The sequence below is a fragment of the Macaca fascicularis genome, chromosome 19 (genome assembly GCF_037993035.2).
Source record: "Macaca fascicularis isolate 582-1 chromosome 19, T2T-MFA8v1.1".
Lineage (NCBI taxonomy): Eukaryota > Metazoa > Chordata > Mammalia > Primates > Cercopithecidae > Macaca > Macaca fascicularis.
The window spans coordinates 63,252,236-63,270,810 of record NC_088393.1 but is presented as its reverse complement, the minus strand read 5'-3'; the positions used below and the strand labels follow the sequence as shown (position 1 = coordinate 63,270,810).

At 55.1% G+C, this 18,575-nt stretch overlaps 2 protein-coding genes across 6 annotated transcripts in view; one reads left to right on the top strand and one right to left on the bottom strand.

The window, feature by feature from the left end:
• Window positions 1-5,866: 5,866 nt before the first annotated feature.
• On the top strand, window positions 5,867-12,916 carry TMEM150B (transmembrane protein 150B). Its single transcript, XM_074024812.1, is given in 7 exon segments — window positions 5,867-5,953; window positions 6,638-6,762; window positions 7,188-7,247; window positions 7,346-7,413; window positions 7,638-7,765; window positions 10,718-10,898; window positions 12,575-12,916. Coding segments are annotated over 6 exon segments (702 nt in total). The 5' UTR covers window positions 5,867-5,953; window positions 6,638-6,694; the 3' UTR covers window positions 12,772-12,916.
• Window positions 12,917-13,034: 118 nt separating this feature from the next.
• Window positions 13,035-18,575, bottom strand: part of BRSK1 (BR serine/threonine kinase 1) — a 30,904-nt gene continuing 25,363 nt past the window's right edge. For all 5 annotated transcript variants that reach the window (XM_065534939.2, XM_045378872.3, XM_045378874.3 and 2 more), the window contains 3 exons: window positions 18,243-18,441; window positions 17,350-17,439; window positions 13,035-13,710 (listed from right to left, as the gene is read on the bottom strand). In XM_065534939.2, coding sequence (XP_065391011.1) covers window positions 13,553-13,710; window positions 17,350-17,439; window positions 18,243-18,441 — 447 coding nt within the window. In that variant the 3' untranslated portion in view covers window positions 13,035-13,552. The remainder of the gene's footprint in view (window positions 13,711-17,349; window positions 17,440-18,242; window positions 18,442-18,575) is intronic.

The following is an 18,575-nucleotide window of genomic DNA, read 5'->3' as shown; positions in this document are numbered from 1 at the left end:
GGCTGAGGCAGGAGAATCGTTTGAACTCGGGAGGCGGAGATTGCAGTGAGCTGAGATCGCACCACTGCGCAATCTCAGAGTGGGACTCTGTCTCAAAAAAAAAAAAAGTAAATAAAAAAATTTTTTTTAAATTATTTATTTATTATTTATTTATTTATTTTGAGACCGAGTCTCACTGTGTTGCCCAGGCTGGAACACAGTGACACGATCTCAGCTCACCGCAAGCTCTGCCTCCCGGGTTCACGCCATTCTCCTGCCTCAGCCTCCCGAGTAGCTGGGACTACAGGCGCCTGCCACTATGTCCGGCTATTTTTTTGTATTTTTAGTACAGACGGGGTTTCACCGTGTTAGCCAGGATGGTCTCGATCTCCTGACCTCGTGATCTACCCACCTCGGCCTCCCAAAGTGCTGGGATGATAGGCGTGAGCCACCATGCCTGGCCCACTCTAAGCATTTTAAAGTACAATTCGGTGTAGTTTAGCACATTCACAATGTTGTGCAATCATCGCCTCTATTTAGTTCCAAAACAGTTTCATAACCCCATAAGGAAACTCCAATTAAGCAATCATTTCTCATCCTCCCCTCTTTCCATCCCTTGCAACCACTGACTTGCTTTCAGTCTCCATAGACTTGTGTATGGGTGATCTTTGCACCACATCTCCCAGCTGACCTGACTGGGGTTCTCAGAACTGCACATGGTCTGTGATTCTTCCACTCTGCCGTTCTCCAGTGTCAGACCCAGACCCACTCACGTCACAATCTGAAGTCTCTTCCAGCCACTCCTGGTCTTTCTCTTCCTTTTTTTTTTTTTTTTTTTGTATTTTTAGTAGAGACGGGGTTTCACCATGTTGCCCAGGCTGGTCTCGAACTCCTGACCTAGCGATCCGCCCACCTCGGCCTCCCAAAGTGCTGGGATTACAGGCTTGAGCCACCACGCCTGACCTTTCTCCTCCTTTATGCTTCACCAACCTTATCCCCAATCAATCTCTTGCATTTCTTTTCTCTCTCCTTCCTTCCTTCCTTCCTTCCTTCCCTCCCTCCCTCCCTCCCTCCCTTCCTTCCTTTCTTCCTTCCTTTCTCTCTCTCTCTCTTTTTCTTTTTTTTTTTTGACAGAGTTTCGCTCTTGTCGCCTGGGCTAGAGTGTAGTGGCATAATCTCAACTCATGCAATCTCCGCTTCCCGGATTCAAGCGATTCTCCAGCCTCAGCCTGTTGAGTAGCTGGGATTACAGGTGCCTGCCACCGCGCCCAGCTAATTTTTGTATTTTTAGTAGAAACGGGGTTTCACCATATTGGCCAGGCTGGTGTTGAACTCCTGACCTCAGGTGATCCACCGGCCTCAGCCTCCCAAAATGCTGGGATGATGGGTGTGAGCCACCGAGCCCAGCCAGACAGGCAGCCTTTTAGGGTCTCACGTGGATAACCCCAACAAACCCTCACAATTGCCTGAAGGCAGACCATCATGATCCTTGTTTTTCGGACAGGAAAACAGAGGTCCGAGACCCTCTATCCCTAGAGGTGTACATCCCCTCCCTGGGGAAGGTTCCGAGACCTCTGTGTTCCTAGACTTCTACATCCCCTCTCTGGGGAAACTTCCAGGCAGGGGACGTAGACATCTAGGGATACAAAAATAAAAATAAAAACCAGTCCCCACCACCAACCAGAAGCGGTTTCCTCAATATGAAAGTGCAATGTCATCTTTCTTAGAGGAAAAGCACAGCCTCTTCCCCTCGGCTGAGCCAGGCCAGCAGCCTAGCTTCCGGAAGGACCCTTAAGGCTCCAGATACCCAAACTACCCGTGGCCAGTGGTGACAGGGGCCTAATTCCCAACTTGAAAGTAGCCCGACAGGCTGGAGCCCTGTCCCCTAGCCTCCCCAGGAGGGCCCAAGCAGGTCACGTAAGCACCGTGGGGACACCAGTGAGCCACACCCATCTTTGTGCCAGGACACCGAGAGTTGGGTATGGAGACTCAGAGCAGGGACAAGTCTTCCTTAGGATCACCTGGGCTTTTTCTTTTTCTTTTTTTTTTTTTTGAGACGGAGTCTCGCTCTGTCGCCCAGGCTGGAGTACAGTGGCCCGATCTCAGCTCACTGCAAGCTCCGCCTCCCGGGTTCCCGCCATTCTCCTGCCTCAGCCTCCCGAGTAGCTGGGACTACAGGCGCCCGCCACCTCGCCCGGCTAGTTTTTTGTATTTTTTAGTAGAGACGGGGTTTCACCATGTTCGCCAGGATGGTCTCGATCTCCTGACCTCGTGATCCTCCTGTCTCGGCCTCCCAAAGTGCTGGGATTACAGGCTTGAGCCACTGCGCCCGGCCCACCTGGGCTTTTTCATCTTTATTATTATTAATATTTTGGAAGAGGAGTGGGACTCAGCCAGGTGGCAAACACAGGGCAGGGCAGGAGAACAGTGTCCAGGGCTGACGGAGGAGCAGGTAGCATGGACGCCTCCCTCCCCTGGGCTCCCTCATAGCCTTGTGTGACTTCCTCTAGGGGAGTTGTCACCTGCTGATTATCTGTGTTGCCCACAGACAGGGACCCCACCGAGGGTCAGAATCATGTCTGGGCAAACGGAGACTTCCGGAAAAAGAAGCGAAAGGAGGATGACCAGACCCAGAGGAGAGGCGTTTGGGGGCAGAAGGGGTGAGGGGAACTGGGAGACCTTTGCTCTCTAGCAGCCCCACTGGGACAGGATTTATTTTTATTTTATTTTATTTTATATTTTATTTTATATTTCTTTTACTTTATTTTATTTTATTTTATTAATTTTTGGAGATGGAGTCTCATTCTGTCGCCCAGGCTGGAGTGTAGTGGCGCGATCTCGGCTCACTGCAAGCTCTGCCTCCCGGGTTCAAGCGATTCTCCTGCCTCAGCCTCCCGAGTAGCTGGGACGACAGACATGCGCCATCACACCTGGTGAATTTTTGTATTTTTAGTAGAGACGGGGTTTCACTGTGTTGGCCAGGCTGGTCTCAAACTCCTGATCTCATGATCCGCCCGCCTTGGTCTCCCAAAGTGCTGGGATTACAGGCGTGAGCCACCGTGCCCGGCCACCCAGCTAATTTTTTTGTATTTTTAGTAGAGACGGGTTTTCACCATGTTGGCCAGGCTGGTCTCGAACTCCTGACCTCAGGTGATCCGCCTGCCTCAGCCTCCCAAAGTGCTGGGACTACAGGCGTGAACCACCTTGCCCAGCTGACCCTGGCTGTTTAAAAAATTAAAATAAAAAATAAAGGAATGAGGCCAGGCGCGGTGGCTCAAGCCTGTAATCCCAGCACTTTGGAAGGCCAAGACGGGCGGATCACGAGGTCAGGAAATCGAGACCAGCCTTGCTAACCCAGTGAAACCCCGTCTCTACTAAAAAGTACAAAAACAAAAACAAAAACAAAAAAACTAGCCGGGTGAGGTGGCGGGCACCTGTATGTAGTCCCAGCTACTCGGGAGGCTGAGGCAGGAGAATGGCGGGAACCCGGGAGGCAGAGCTTGCAGTGAGCTGAGATCCGGCCACTCCATCTCAAAAAAAAATAAAAATAAAAAAATAAAGGAATGAAACACTAATACATACTGCAACATGGGTGAATCTCAAAAACATTACACTGAGCATAAAAGACACCAGAGAGGGGCTGGGCACGATGGCTCCCGTCTGTAATTCCAGCACTTTGGGAGGCTGAGGCAGGTGGATCACTTGAGGTCAGCAGTTTGAGGGCAGTCTGGCCAACATGGTGAAACTCTGTGTTTATCAAAAAATGCAAAAATTAGCCAGGCATTGAGGCAGGCACCTGTAATCCCAGCTACTTGGGAGACTGAGGCATGAGAATCACTTGAACCCAGGAGGTGGAGGTCCCAGTGAGCCAAGATTGCACCACTGCACTCCAGCCTGGGCAATAGAGGGAAACTCTGTTTCAGGAAAAAAAAAAAAAAAAAAAAAAGGCCAGGCACGGTGGCTCACGCCTGTAATCCCAGCACTTTGGGAGGCCAAGGCGGGCTGATCACCTGAGGTCGGGAGTTCAAGACCAGCCGGCCAACATGGTTAAACCCCATCTCTACTAAAAATACAAAAATTAGCCAGGTGTGGTGGTGCATGCTTGTAATCCCAGCTACTCAGGAGGCTGAGGCAGGAGAATCACTTGAACCCAGGAAGCAGAGGTTGCAGTGAGCTGAGATTGCGCCACTGCACTCCAGTCTGGGTGACAGACGGAGACTCCATCTCAAAAAAACAAAAAACAAAAAATACAGAAAAGAAAGAGGCGATGGTTGCATAACATTGGGAGTGCACTAATGTCGCTGAGTCGCACATTTTTTTTTTTTTCTTTTTTCTGAGACAGAGTTTTGTTCTTGGCGCCCAGGCTGGAGTGCAATGGCACGATCTGGGCTGACTGCGACTTCTGCTTCCCGGGTTCAAGGGATTCTCCTGCCTCAACCTCTGGAATAGCTGGGATTACAGGCGCCTGCCACCACACCCAGCTAATTTTTGCATTTTTAGTAGAGATGGGGTTTCACCATGTTGGCCAGGCTAGTCTCAAACTCCTGACCTCAGGTGATCCGCCCGCCTCGGTCTCCCAAACTGCTGGGATTACAGGCATAAGCCACAGCGCCCGTCCAAATCGTACACTTTAAAATGGCTAATGTTATGTGGATTTTACATCCATTAAAAGAAACGAGGTGGCATACTGAGGGAGGAGGTGGCTGGGACTTCTATGTCTAAGGGAAGAGTTCTGGGGGCCTGGACTCCTGCATCTTCGGGAAGGAGGAAGGAGTTGGAGCTTGGACTCCTGGGTCCCCAAGGGTGGAGGCTCAGATCTGAGTCCAGGGGAGGACAGGGCTGAGAGTTTGGATGTTGAATATACAAAGCTGGAGGAAGGAAGTTAGGGGCCCCCAAAGCTAAAGTGCTGCCTGTTAGGTTCTAAGGAGACAGGACACAGTGGTTTGGGGATAGACAGCCCTTAGGAAGTGGCCGCCAGACCAAAGGACCCAGGCAGTCCTGCAGCCTGGACTTTGCCTCTGCAGGATGCCTGCCTGAGCCCCACCCCAAATGCCAGCCCTTCTTCCCCGAGCTCACCCAGCCCCACCCCCAGGACTGAGAGCCCCAGGAAGCTTGGAGAGGTGAGCATCCCGGGGAGGCCCTGGAGGCTGGCAGGTGCATGGAGGGGCTGGGAGAGCAGGGAGAAACTCCCCCAGCAGGAGAATGTGTGAGCTAAGACTGAACACTGAAACAGGTGGAGAAGTTGCCTGGAGTGGAGGAGAGCTGGCCGATTAGATCAGACCCCCTCCCGTGACTTCTGTTTGAGAGCCAATGAGGGCCCAGAGGCCACGGCCACAATCTCATGCACCTGGGCCCTCTTCAAAGGGCTGGTTCTTCAGGTGTGAAGGGGAGGAGAGAGAGAGAGAGGAAAGAGAGGGGCCCAGCTCCAGCCCCTCGTTCCCCTGCAGAGCCCAGCATGTGAGGCTTACCTGTCCCTGTCCCTGCTGGCTGGGCTATCTCGGGGTTTGGACCTCATGAATGTCAGAGGCAGGAGGGACTCCAGAGTCTAAAGAAGGAGGGCCTAGAGGTCTGACCCTGGGTTTGAGGGAGGAGGGACTGAGGGACTGGACTCCTGGGTCCTGGGAAGAAGGAGGAGGCCATGACCCCAAATCCCTAAGTACCAAGCCGGGAGGAGGTCAGAAGCTGAAGGTGGCTGTTGGGAGAGAGAAGGAAAAGGGTCAGGTGGCAGCAGCAGTCTTTGTCTGGCTGGAGGGATTTTCGGATGGAGATGTCATCGCTGAGAGCTCCCTTCCCACCCACGCTCAGCCTGCCTGGGGAACTCCAGCAGGGAAAAGGGGAAGGGTGAGAGGAAGGAGAAGGAGAGCGGAGGGGAGGAGGCGGGGTCATCAGGGCTCCGTATCTCACAGACCAGAAACAGAAGCTGCACCCAGAGAGCAGGCGGACCTCAGGCCCTCACTCTTGGGTACCCGAGTAGGTAAGAGCTGGGAGGTTGGACCTCAGAAGCTGGAGAAGAATGTCTGTATTCTAGGAGGAACTGGGGCCCTGGAATTCTGGGTCTTCCAGGTTGGAGAGAGCTGGAGGCTCAGATTCCTGGTTCCTGGGGAGGGAAGGGCTGAGACTTTGGACGTTGAACCCACAAAGCTGGAGGAAGGAAGTTAGGGGCCCCTGAAGCTAAGGTGCTGCCTGCTAGGTTCTGAGGAGACAGGACATGGCGGTTTGGGGGTAGAGAGCCCCTCAGGAAGTGTGGGTCAGACCCAAAGCCCCAGGCAGCCCTCTAGCGCTCCAGCCCGGACTTTGCCTCTGCCTTGGCCTGCCTGAGCCCCATCCCGAATGCCAGCCCTTCTTCCCCAAGCTCACCCAGCCCCAGTCCCAGGACTAAGAGCCCCAGGGAGCTTGGAGAGGTGAGCATCTCAGGGAGGCCCTGGAGGCTGGGAGGTGCAAGGAGGGGCTGGGAGGACAGGGAGAAACTCCCCAAGAAGAAGAATGCGTGAGATAGGGTTGAACACTGCGGTATAGGTGGGGAAATTGCCTGGAGTGGAGAGCTGGCCAATTAGATCAGACCCCCACCCGTGACTTCTGCCTGAGAGCCAAGGGGGGGCCTAGTGGTTGGGGCCACAATCTCATGCACCTGGGCCCTCCTTGAGGGCTGGTTCTTCAGGTGTGAGAGAGACAGGTGTCCTGCCTCAGCCCCGCTCCTTCACCTGCAGAGCCCGGCATGTGGGGCTACCTGTCGCTGATGCCCATCTTCCTAGCTGTCTGGGCTATCTCTGGCGTCTGGATCGTGTGAGTGTCAGAGGCATGATGGACTCTTGGGTCTGAGGGTGGAGGGGGCTGGGGCCTGGATTTCTGGGTCTGAGGAAGGAAGGGGTTGGGGGCCTTGACCCCTGGATCTGAGGGAGGAGGGGCTGTGGGCCTGGACTCCTGGGTCTGAGGGAGGAGGGGCTGGGGGTCTGGACTCCTGGGTCTGAGGGAGGAGGGGCTGGGGGCCTGGACTCCTGGGTCTGAGGGAGGAGGGGCTGGGGGGTCTGGACTCCTGGGTCTGAGGGAGGAGGGGCTGGGGGTCTGGACTCCTGGTCTGAAGGAGGAGGGGCTGGGGGTTCTGAACTCCTGGTCTGAGGGCGGAGGGGGCTAGAAGTCCTTGTTTGTTTGGTCAACAGAAGGAAAAGTTGTTGGTGGGAGTTGCCCACTCACTCTGATTTCCCCCGTAGTTTTGCCATTGCAGTAACCAACAGGACGGTGGACCTCAGCAAAGGCTTTCCCTACATCAGGTAGTCCTGCCCGAGGGTAGGGATTGGGGGTACTGCCGCTGCAGGAAAGTGAGGGCCCTGGCTTGGACTGCCCAGGATGACCCTTTTGTCTTCCCCAGCATCTGCGGATCCTTCCCCCCTCAGAGCTGCATCTTCAGCCAGGTGCTCAATATGGGAGCTGCTCTGGGTAAATATTGCTTAGCCCTTTGGTTTAGTGCTCCCCAGCCCAGCCAAGCGAGCTCCGAGACGGCTCCTTTCTCAAACCCAGGAGTCCATACCCCAGGCCCCTCCTTCCTCAAAATCCGGGAGTTTGCCGCCTTCTCCCTCACTTTGCTCCCCTCCCTTCCCTCGCTGGGTCCCAGGAGTCCCGGGTGGGTCTCCCTCCTACTTCCTTCTCCCCTCTCCTCCCAGCCGCGTGGATCTGCATTGTCCGTTACCACCAGCTCCGGGACTGGGGCGTCGGAAGGTGGCCTAACCAGCTGATCCTATGGACGGGTCTTCTCTGTGCCCTGGGCACCTCCGTGGTAGGCAATTTCCAGGTGAGACCCAGTCGGTGCCCAGGGTCTGCCCTCTCCGGCATCTGGAACTACAACTCCCAGCATGCCCCGCAGCCATAGGCTTATTGTCTCGCGGCTGGTTCCCGCGCGGCCTCCTGGGACTTGTATTTTTCTTTGGCCAGTTGCCTTGGAACGGCTGGATTCCTTTGCTTTCTGAATGGGGCACTCCGAGCGAGGCTGTTTGTATGTAGGACTTCTTTGACTTCGAGGAGGTTGGGATAATTTTCTGCCAGCCCCTCTCCCCAGCTCATTTAATGATGAAATTACTGGGCCAGGCGCAGTGGCTCACGCCTGTAATCTCAGCACTTTGGAAGGCCGAGGCGGGCAGATCATTTGAGATGAGGAGTTCGAGATCAGCCTGGCCAACATGGTGAAACCTCCTCTCTACTAAAATATATAAAAAGTAGCCGGGTGTGGTGGCAGGCGACTTAGTCCCAGCTACTTGGGAGGCACAGGCAGGAGAATCATTTGAACCCAGGAGGTGGAGGTTGCAGTGAGCCAAGATCGAGCCATTGCACTCAAATCTGGGGGATAAGAGTGAGACTTCTCTTAAAAAAAAAAAAAAAAAAAGATGAAATTACTGGCCGGGCTCTGTGGCTCATGGCTGTAATCCCAGCACTTTGGGAGGCCAAGGCGGGTGGATCACCTGAGATCAGGAGTTGGAGACCAGACTGGCGAACATGGTGAAACCCTGTCTCTACTAAAAATACAAAAAATTAGCCAGGGGTGGTGGCAGGTGCCTGTAATCCCAGCTGCTTAGGAGGCTGAGGCAGGAGAATCGCTTGAACCCGGGAGGCGGAGGTTGTAGTGAGCCAAGACCATGCCATTACACTCTAGCCTGGGCCACAAGAGTGAGACTGAGTCTCGAAAAAAGAAAAAAAAAAAGAAAGAAAGAAAGAAAAGAAAAGAAATTACTGAGGCTGGGCACAGTGGTTCATACCTGTAATCCCAGGACTTTGGCAGGCGGAGGCTTGAACCCAGGAGTTCAAGACCAGCCTGGACAACATAGCAAGACTCTGTCTCTACAAAAAATAATTAGCCAGGTGTGGTGGCGTGGCCTGTAGTCCCAGCTATGCAGGAGGCTGAGGTGGGAAGATAGAGGATTGCTTGAGCCCAGGAGGTCGAGGCTGCAGTGAGCTGTGATTGTGTCACTGCCCTCCAGCCTGGGGAACAGAGTGAGACCCTGTCTCAAAAAAGAAATGACTGAGATTTACTCATTCTTCATGTTAGGCAATTGACTGAACATTTGGCAGCCACTGGCAGCAGGCTTTCCATTTTGTACATGACTTCATTCCATCTCCATAAAGACTCTAGCTAGGTCTGTCCTTATTGCCCATGGACCACAGAGAATATATATATGTGTGTGTGTGTGTATGTATATATATGTGTGTATATATGTACATATATGTGTGTGTATATATATATGTACATGTATATATATACACATATGTATATACATATATATATACACATATGTATATACATATATATACACACACACATATGAGATGGAGTCTTGCTCTATCACCCAGACTGGAGTGCAGTAGCATGATCTTGGCTCACTGCAACCTCCACCTGCCGGGTTCAAGTGATTCTCCTGCCTCAACCTACCAAGTATCTGGGACTATAGGCACCCACCACCACACCCAGCTAAATTTTTTTTTTTTGGTTTTTTTTTTGTTTTTTTTGTTTTTTTTGTTTTTTTTGAGATGGAGTCTCGCTCTGTCGCCCAGGCTGGAGTGCAGTGGCCGGATCTCAGCTCACTGCAAACTCCGCCTCCCGGGTTTATGCCATTCTCCTGCCTCAGCCTCCCGAGTAGCTGGGACTACAGGCACCTGCCACCTCGCCCGGCTAGTTTTTGTATTTTTTTTAGTAGAGACGGGGTTTCACCGTGTTAGCCAGGATGGTCTCGATCTCCTGACCTCGTGATCTGCCTGTCTTGGCCTCCCAAAGTGCTGGGATTACAGGCTTGAGCCACTGCGCCCGGCCTTTTTTTGTATTTTTAGTAGAGACGGGATTTCACCATGTTGGCCAGGCTGGTCTTGAACTCCTGACCTCAAATGATCCACCTGCCTCAGCCTCCCAATGTGCTCTGCAACTATTTATTTATTTATGTATTTGAGACAGAGTCTTGCTCTGTGGCCCAGGCTGGAGTGCAATGGTACGATCTTGGCTCGCTGCAGCCTCTGCCTCCCGGGTTCAAGCGATTCTCCTGCCTCAGCCTCCTGAGTAGCTGGGATTACAGGTGCCTGCCACCACGCCTGGCTAATTTTTTGTATTTTTAGTAGAGATGGGGTTTCACCATGTTGGCCAGGTTGGTCTCGAACTCCTGACCTCAAGTAATCTACCCGCCTTGGCCTCCCAAAGTGCTAAGATTACAGGCGTGAGCCACCGTGCCCGGCAATATTTGTATTTTTTGTAGAGACGAGATTTTGCCATGCTGCCCAGGCGGGTCTCAAACTCCTGAGCTCTAAGTGACCCGCCTGCTTCACGTTCCAAAGAGCTGGGAATACAGAGGTGAGCCATCATACCTGGCCGAAATTTTAAGTATTTTAAAATTTTAATGGAATATTATGCTGTGTATCTGTGAGTCACATACAACTGTTAATATTTGAGAATTTTTCACCTGCAAGACCAATTTTTTGGGGAAATATCTGTCCTCTGCTTTGAGAATGCAAGATTTATTCCACTCATATTTACAGAGCATCTGCTATGTGCCAATCACTGTCCTAGGAATTGAGGCTATAGCATGAACAACAGATTTAAACGCCCGCCCTTGTGGAGCTGACAGTAGCCGACGTGCTTAACAAGCCCATCACTGGGTATGGAAAGTTGGCGATCACTGTCTACTACGTTGGTGAAAGGCCCTGGCCCTCTGGTGCCCCTTACCCTCCTTCCCAGAGTCTCCCTCTAACTCCTCCCTTCTCCTCCCAGGAAAAGAACCAGCGGCCTACGCACTTAGCAGGGGCCTTCCTTGCCTTCATCTTGGGTAACGTCTACTTCTGGCTGCAGCTCCTCCTGCGGAGGCTGAAGAACCTGCCCCAGCCTGGGGCTCCCTGAATCGGGCCACTCCGTCTGGGCCTCTGCAGCTTCTGCACCATCCTCATTGTGGCCAGTATCCTCCTTGTATCCGGGGTAGGGGTTGGGGGTGGCTCTTCACCGGAATCGGTCTTCCTGTCTGGCTGTGGGTCACCGGGGACGTCTCTTCCTTTCTCTGGGCTTCAACATTTGCACAGGATTATGGCTTTGTCGTCGAGAATGCCGACTTTGGGGTCACGTTGCCCAGGTTGGAATGCCCTGTCCTCCACACACTAGCTGGGGGAATCTTCCGCGGGCTGTTACTTCTTGGTGTCAATGGTTTCCTCGTCCCTCAAATGTGGATAACGACAGGCTGACCTCAGGGTTGTGAGTGGATAGGATAATATGCACACGGTGCTTAGATCTGTGCCTGGCATATAGTGAGTGACCAGTAAATACTGGAAGAATGATATACCAAGAACAGTCCCAGGCTGGGCACGGTGGCTCACACCTGTAATCCCAGCACTTTGGGAGGCTGAGGTGGGTGGATCACAAGGTCAGGAGTTCAAGACCATCCTGGCTAACACGGTGAAACCCCGTCTCTACTAAAAATACAAAAAAATTAGCCAGGCGTGGTGGCGGACGCCTGTAATCTCAGCTACTCGGGAGGCTGAGGCAGGAGAATGGCGTGAACCCGGGAGGCGGAGCTTGCAGTGAACCGAGATCACGCCACTGCACTCCAGCCTGGGGGACAGAGTGAGACTCCCTCTCAGAAAAAAAAAAAAGAGACCAGGTCTTGCTCTGTTGCCCAGACTGGTCTTGAACTCCTAGCCTCAGGCAATCCTCCCGCCTTGGCCTCTCACCTTGGCTGGGATTGTAGGCATGAGCCACCACTTCTCAGCCCCCTTAGAAATCCCTGAATGAATGGAATACACTGTCTGGGAGGGCTGAGGTGATGAGTGACTCCAGTGAGAGAAGTTCCAGAAAGCAAGAGCTGTCTCTGCTAGGCTGGAGCCTGGAGCCTGCAGGAGCTGGCAGAGCAGGAAAAGGTCTTAAGAAGCTGCTGGAAGGCGAGAGCCAGAGAAGGGATGGGGCAGACCAGGAGAGAAAGGTGCAAGACAGGAGGAGAGGGCTGGAGAGAGGCAGGTAAGGCAGATAGGACAAGACTTGGGGTGACCAGCTGGCCAAGAGGGATGAAGAGGGGGCCGGGAGTGTCTGCTGGGGCACATGAGTGGATGGTGGAGTTGTCATGGAGGAAGGGACACTCGGAAAGAGAAATAGATTTTACAGGGAAGAGGGAAGAGATTAGACTCTGGGAGTGAGCAGGAGGTGCCTGTGGGCCTTGGGTAGCGGGGAGGATGTTCAGGAGAAAGTTGCAAAACACAGTCTGAGGCTGGCGGTGGGGAGGGAGGCGTATTTAGGAAACCCTGCGTGTTTGGAGGGAGGAGCAATGGCAGCTGGGTGTCCTGGACAAGTAGGGAGGCAACCAGGCCCTTCCCTGGGTCAGGGAAGGGAGACAGAAACTTTCTGGGATATTGGGAATGCAATAGTAACACGGGAATGCAATAGTAACACGGGGGTGCATGCAAAGGAAAGTGTGTGCAAGCAGCTTGAGATAGAGACAGGGGCTGGAGAGCATCGGAGTTATGGAGGAAGGTGAGAGCTGAGGATGGGGACACCCAGAGATGGCCTCCGCCCAGCGCGAGGGGGCACAGAGACCAGGCCAGGCTCCCTGTCTGTCACGGTAGCAGTGTGGCCCTTGACCCTGGGCAGTGATTGTCCTCCACGCCTGCTCGCTGCGCAGCGTCTCTGCGGCCTGCGAGTGGGCCGTGGCCATGCTGCTGTTCGCCCTCTTCGGTCTCTTCGCCGTTGACTTCTCCGTCCTGGAGAGCTGCACCCTGTGTGTTCAACCGTGGCCCAGCCTCAGCCCCCCACCGGCCTCCCCCATCTCCCTGCCGGTCCAGCTGTAGCAGCCACCCTGACCTAGGCCTCGCCCTCACCAGCGAAGCAGGAAAGATGGGGCCAATCTCCGTGCCCCGCACGCAGCAAGATGAGCCACTGGGGATCTCTCCAACCGGCTGGGGCTGCCGCTGACTGACCTGGAGCCGGAGGACCTGTGTGCCAGCGCGGAGGGCCTCTGAACGGCTGGTGGCAGCCAGCATCCCCGTCCCCGCCTTCGGGCCCTGCCCCTGCAATTGGGCACCCAGGAAGCGAGAGGCCAAGGCCAGCCAGCTGTCCCTGATCAAGGCTATTTATTATTATTATTATCTTTTTTTTTTTTTTTTTTGCCGCCGGCGGAATCAGAGACACGGACGCAGGCAGGATCACGCGAAACCAGAATTCCTTCCGGAGAGCAAATCCGTACAGAAGGTCGTGAAGGGGAGGACCAGGGGAGGAGGGGCCCAGGAAGAGGGGGTTGGGGACGACACAGGGACAGAGGGCCCTGTCCGGATCTGCTAAGCCACCCCAACCAGCTCCCGTCCCTCCCCCACCCCACCCCGCAGAGAGATTGATCCATAAATAAAATAATAAATTAATCAATAAATAAAATAGAAACAGCTCCCCCGCCCCCTGTTCCCCTAGAACCACCCCCAGTTGGGCACGGCCCGCGGAGCCCCATCCCTGCAGGGCAAGGCCGGTTTTTGTGTCCACCCCCCTCCCGACATGTTCCTTGGGCCTTATTTACAGATTCACAGTTGGGGGGCAGGGAAGGGGGGTGGGGGGGTCCCCTCCCTCCCCGGCCCCCTGGGGTCAGGGCAGAGGGGTCCCGTTGGTGGCCAGGAGCTTCTTGTCCTTGGGGGGGCCTCGGCGGGGAGAGCTGCTCAGCTCTGGGTCTGGGCGGCCGGGCGGGGGTTGCAGGCTTCGGGGTGGGGCACCAGCAGGCCGGGTCTGGGCCCCATTTTTCTCATCTGCAAGGGAGGAAGAGGTTTTTCGTGGGTTCCACAGCCCAGGGTTGGGGTTCCCATTGCCAGGGGATGGGGGCAGAGTCTCCTTATCAGTTGGTCTCAGTGACCCCGAGGCTCCAGCTCCAATCCCCAATAAGACCCAGTCCCTCCACCACCTGGCCTTGAAGCCTCCAGACTTGGTTACTCGGAGGACACACCCCAAGTGACAAGGCCTGGCTCCCCTAGGATGGGGGCTGCACCCTATGCCCCCCGCAACCCTGGGGCCAGGTTAGTCCAAGGGAGACCTGGGCTGGGCCTGACTTTAGGAGACTCTCAGATTCTGGTTCTGATACTATTTGTTAAGAAACAGCTCGCCAGGGCAGTGCTCAAAGTTCATAGCCAGAGGGCCCCCTGACTCCTACCCTGGTTGTTAGAGAGAAATGTTCCACAGAACTGGGCTCAAGGGAGCCTCCTGGTGGCAGGGGTCTCAGGCCCCTCATGCTGGGCCAGCCTGACTCAGGTCCCTCTCTCCTGGGTCCTGAGGCCACCTCCTCTTTGGGACTATGGTGGAAACACTGGTTGCTGGGTGGTCTCTAGCAATTTCCATGGGACCCAGAATGTTACCTGAGGTCCCCTGGCAGAGACCTCGTTTTTCTTTTAAGACAAACTGAGGGGGCCGGGTGCGGTGGCTCACGCCTGTAATCCCAGCACTTTGGGAGGCCAAGACCGGCGGATCACGAGGTCAGGAGATGGAGACCATCCTGGCTAACACGGTGAAACCCTGTCTCTACTAAAAATACAAAATAAGCAGGGTGTGGTGGTGGGCGCCTGTGGTCCCAGCTACTCGGGAGGCTGAGGCAGGAGAATGATGTGAACCCGGGAGGTGGAGCTTGCAGTGACCTGAGATCGCGCCACTGCACTCCAGCCTGGGCGACGAACGAGACTCTGTCTCAAAAAAAAACAAAAAAAAACTGAGGGGGTGGCTGGGCGCTGTGGCTCACGCCTGTAATCCCAGCACTTTGGGAGGCCGAGGCAGGCAGATCATTTGAGGTCAGGAGTTTGAGACCAGCCTGGCCAACATGGTGAAACCCCATCTCTACTAAAAATACAAAAATTAGCAGGGTGTGGTGGCGGGCACCTGTAATCCCAGCTACTCGGGAGGCTGAGGTGGGAGAATCACTTGAAACCTGGGAGGTGGAAGTTGCAGTGAGCAGAGATCGCACCACTGCACTCCAGTCTGGGCGACAGAGCGAGACTCTGTCTCAAAAAACAAGAACTGGGGGGCTTGTCATAGCAACCACTATGACTTGGAGGCCTGGCCCCCCTGCTCCATTCTCCTTTATGAGACGGGTGGCTGAGCCCCCAGGGTGCCTGTTAGTCCTACATCTTCGAGGGTGTGCCCCTTTTGAGACCCCTGGTTGCTGAGGCCAGCTTTCCTTGGCAACGGGGTCCAGTGGACCTAATTTGCTTTCCGGTTGCCCCTAGCAACCATGAGAGGCGGGTTTCTGCACCTCAGCATGACTGCCATTGGGGACCCAGCGGTCGTGGGGGGCCGTTCTGTGAACTGTAGGATGTTCTGCAGCATCCCTGGCCTCCACCCACCAGAGGCCACTGGCATCCCCCTGCTTTCCCCAGTTGAGATGAGGAAAAGCATCTCCAGACGTTGCTAAATGTCCCTGGGGGGTTGTGCTAGGCTGAGTAACGGCCCCCTCCGAGGAGGTCCACACGCAAGTACCGAGAACTTGTGATACGTTCCCTGACGGAGCAGAGGAGACCTTGTGGTGTGGGGAAGGTTAGGGACCGTGAGGTGGGGGGTTATCTTGGAGGATCTGTGCAGGTCCCGCCGAGTCACCTTTTCCCAGCTAAGTTCGGTCAGAGGGAAATATGGCGTCACTGGCTTTGAAGATGGGGGAAGGGGCCTTAACCAGAGGAGTGTGGGCAGCATCAAGGAACTGGAACCCACAAGGAAACAGACTCTGCCCGAGAGCCTCCCGGAGGGAGCGCAGCCCTCCAGGCACCCTGTGTTAGCCTGCGGAGACCGGGCTGGACGTCTGACCTCCAGGACTGTACAATAATCACCACTTGTGTTGTTTTAGCTCCTGAGGCTGTGTCATTTGTTGATGGTGGCCAAAGGAAACACACAGGGGCGAAACCAGCTCCCCGAGTTGAGAAGCATGGCTGCAGAGCCAAAGCCCTGACTCTGGCACTCAGAGTTTCTGGTGACAAGGCCAAAGCTGCCCTGGCCGCTGGCCTCAACACTGGGCCCTGTTTCCCTTCGGCAGGGGTCCGGGGTCCAGGAAGGGGCCTGGGCCCCATGAGGCTGATGCTGCCTGACTCCCCTCAGAGCAGACGGCTGTCCACGTGCCCTGCAATGGGGCCCCGTACGCTGTTTCACCACGTCCCCCGCGACCTTGTTCCTAGGGGAGGGACTGCCGTGGTCTCAGGCATGAGGGCTGATTTCCGGGGCCGGCGCTCTTTTCCCTCGAGAATTCTGGCTACCTCTGGTTGCTTGGGCGGGCGCACCCCATGCTGTGGACTGAACACGGCATCCTCCCAAATTCATGTGCCAAAACCCAACCCCAGGGTGATGGTATTAGGCGGTCAAGTTGGGAGGTGATTAGGTCATGAGGGTGGGGCCTTCATGAATGGGGTTAGTGTCCTTAGGAAGGAGGCCCCAGAGACTTCCCTTGCCCCTTCTGCTATGTGAAGACACAGCACAAACGTGCTGTCTGTGACCCAGGAAGCAGCTCTCACCAGACACCAAAGCTGCTGGCGGCTTGATCTTGGACTTCCCAGCCTCCAGAATTGTCAGCAATAAATTTCTGTTGTTTGTAAGTTGCCCAATGTACGGTATTTTCTTATTGCAGCCTGAACACGCTAAGACACCTTTACAATGAACCTCTGCTGTGCCCTGATTGCTAGAGGATTTGAGTCTTTGATAACCAGGACTGGGAGCCCGGGAAGGCCGGATCCCCCAGAGCAAGATCTTGCACATTCTCATGAACTCAGCTTAGAATTCTGATTGCTAGGGACCATTCGGCCCCAGCCCCAGACTGAGGTGATGTCTGAGACCTGCAGAGGGTGGCCAATTTGTCCTGGGTTTAGACTCAAAGCCCTGCATCCCAGAAACACCCTTCAGTCCCAAGCAAACCAGGACGGTGGGTCACCCTCCTCCCGGACAGAGGTCCAGAACCTCTGTTGGCAGGATGTTCCACGACCCCCAACACAGAGCCTGTCGTCTTCTTAGGGACCCCTGGGAGCCAGTCCTCAGGTTGCTAGGGAGACCCTCCTCAGGCCCCAGCCTCTCGGGGAACCTGCTCACAACTCAGCAGATGAGACCTCAGCTATGACAATGGTGAAGGAGCCCACTAGCTGGGCCTCCTCTGCAAACCAAACCCCAGAGCACCTGCTCATGCTGGACCTCTTCCCACCACCCACGGTCCCCACCACCCACGGCCCCCGCCACCCACGGCCCCCACCACCCACGGCCCCCTCCACCCACGGCCCCCACCCCCCACGGCCCCCTCCACCCACGGCCCCCTCCACCCACGGCCCCCACCACCCACAGCCCCCTCCCCCCCACTGGCCACACCCCCCACGAGCCTCGCCCCCCATGGCCCCCTCCACCTATGGCCCCCACCACCCACAGCCCCCGTCCCCCACCTGCCAGGGCCTGCACGGAGGGCTGGTCATGCGTGCTCAGGAGCTGTGCCTGGATGGTCTCCACCACTCGCTTGAACCGACGGCTGGGACCTGGAGGGACAGGTGGGCAGAAAAACACTGACTGGGGGTCCAGGATCGGGAAGGCCATCCCAGCCTGCAGAACCCAGTCCCTCCACCAAGCAAACCGCCCTCCCACTCTGGTCTCCATCTCCCCTGCTCCGCTGGGACCACATCAATCCATGGTTTGCAAATGGGTCTGTGCTGCTATTTAAGGAACACAGTCAAACTCACGTACATTCAACTTCAAATAACAGGTGTTGGTTTCTATTCAAATAGATACTATTGCTGGAGTTAAAAGTTTCTGAGGCTGCCACTGAGCTTAGCAGGAATAAGCACTGCCATCAACTGGTGATGTCTGCTCTGGGCCGACTGATATTAGACAGCAGTGTGCTGTGTCTTCACCCGTTGGCTCTACCATCGTAAAGTAATAGGAAGAGCAGGGCTCTCCCTCTGAAGTTGAGAGGCCCGGGTTGGGCTGCAGCTCTGCCACAGTGTATTGTGTGACTGTGGCGAAGTCCACTGACCTCCCTATGACTCAGTTTTCTCCTCTGTAAAATGGGTGATTACTAACACCTCAGAGGCTGCTTGGAAGCTTCAAGGAGATCATGCATTCATTATTTACACTGTAAATGCCGGGGAAATGCTGATGAGACTGGGGAAATAGAGGATGGGGTTGTGGGGGGGGTCTGTGTGGGGAGGAGGAGCACAGAGAGTCGGCCCCAGCTGAACTCCATCTCCTCCTCTTGTAGCTGCACTCCTGGGCTCCTACACTATCTGAGCTGTCACGAACGGTCCCAGCTCTGGGCTGAGGGCAGCCTAGCCAAGAGACTCACCCGAGATGAGAGTGAAGGTGACGGAGTAGATGCCGCCGCCTCCACTGCCGTCCCGTCGCGGGGAGGGCTCTGGACCCTCAGAGGAGCTGATGTCCACCTGGAAGCGGACCGGCTTTTGGAAGACAGAGGGGCCGCCACTGGCCTTGTACTCGGCCCTGAAGCTGGTCTGTGACAGCACACTGTGACTCAGGCTGGGGATCTGAGCGAGGTGGGAACACAGGAAGGGGTGAGCCCAGGGAACGGATACCCAGCCCCGCAACCAGCTGTGGCCAAGGAACTACAAGTCCCACGAGCCACTGGAGGGAAAGAAGGACAGGAAATGCACTGGGAGGC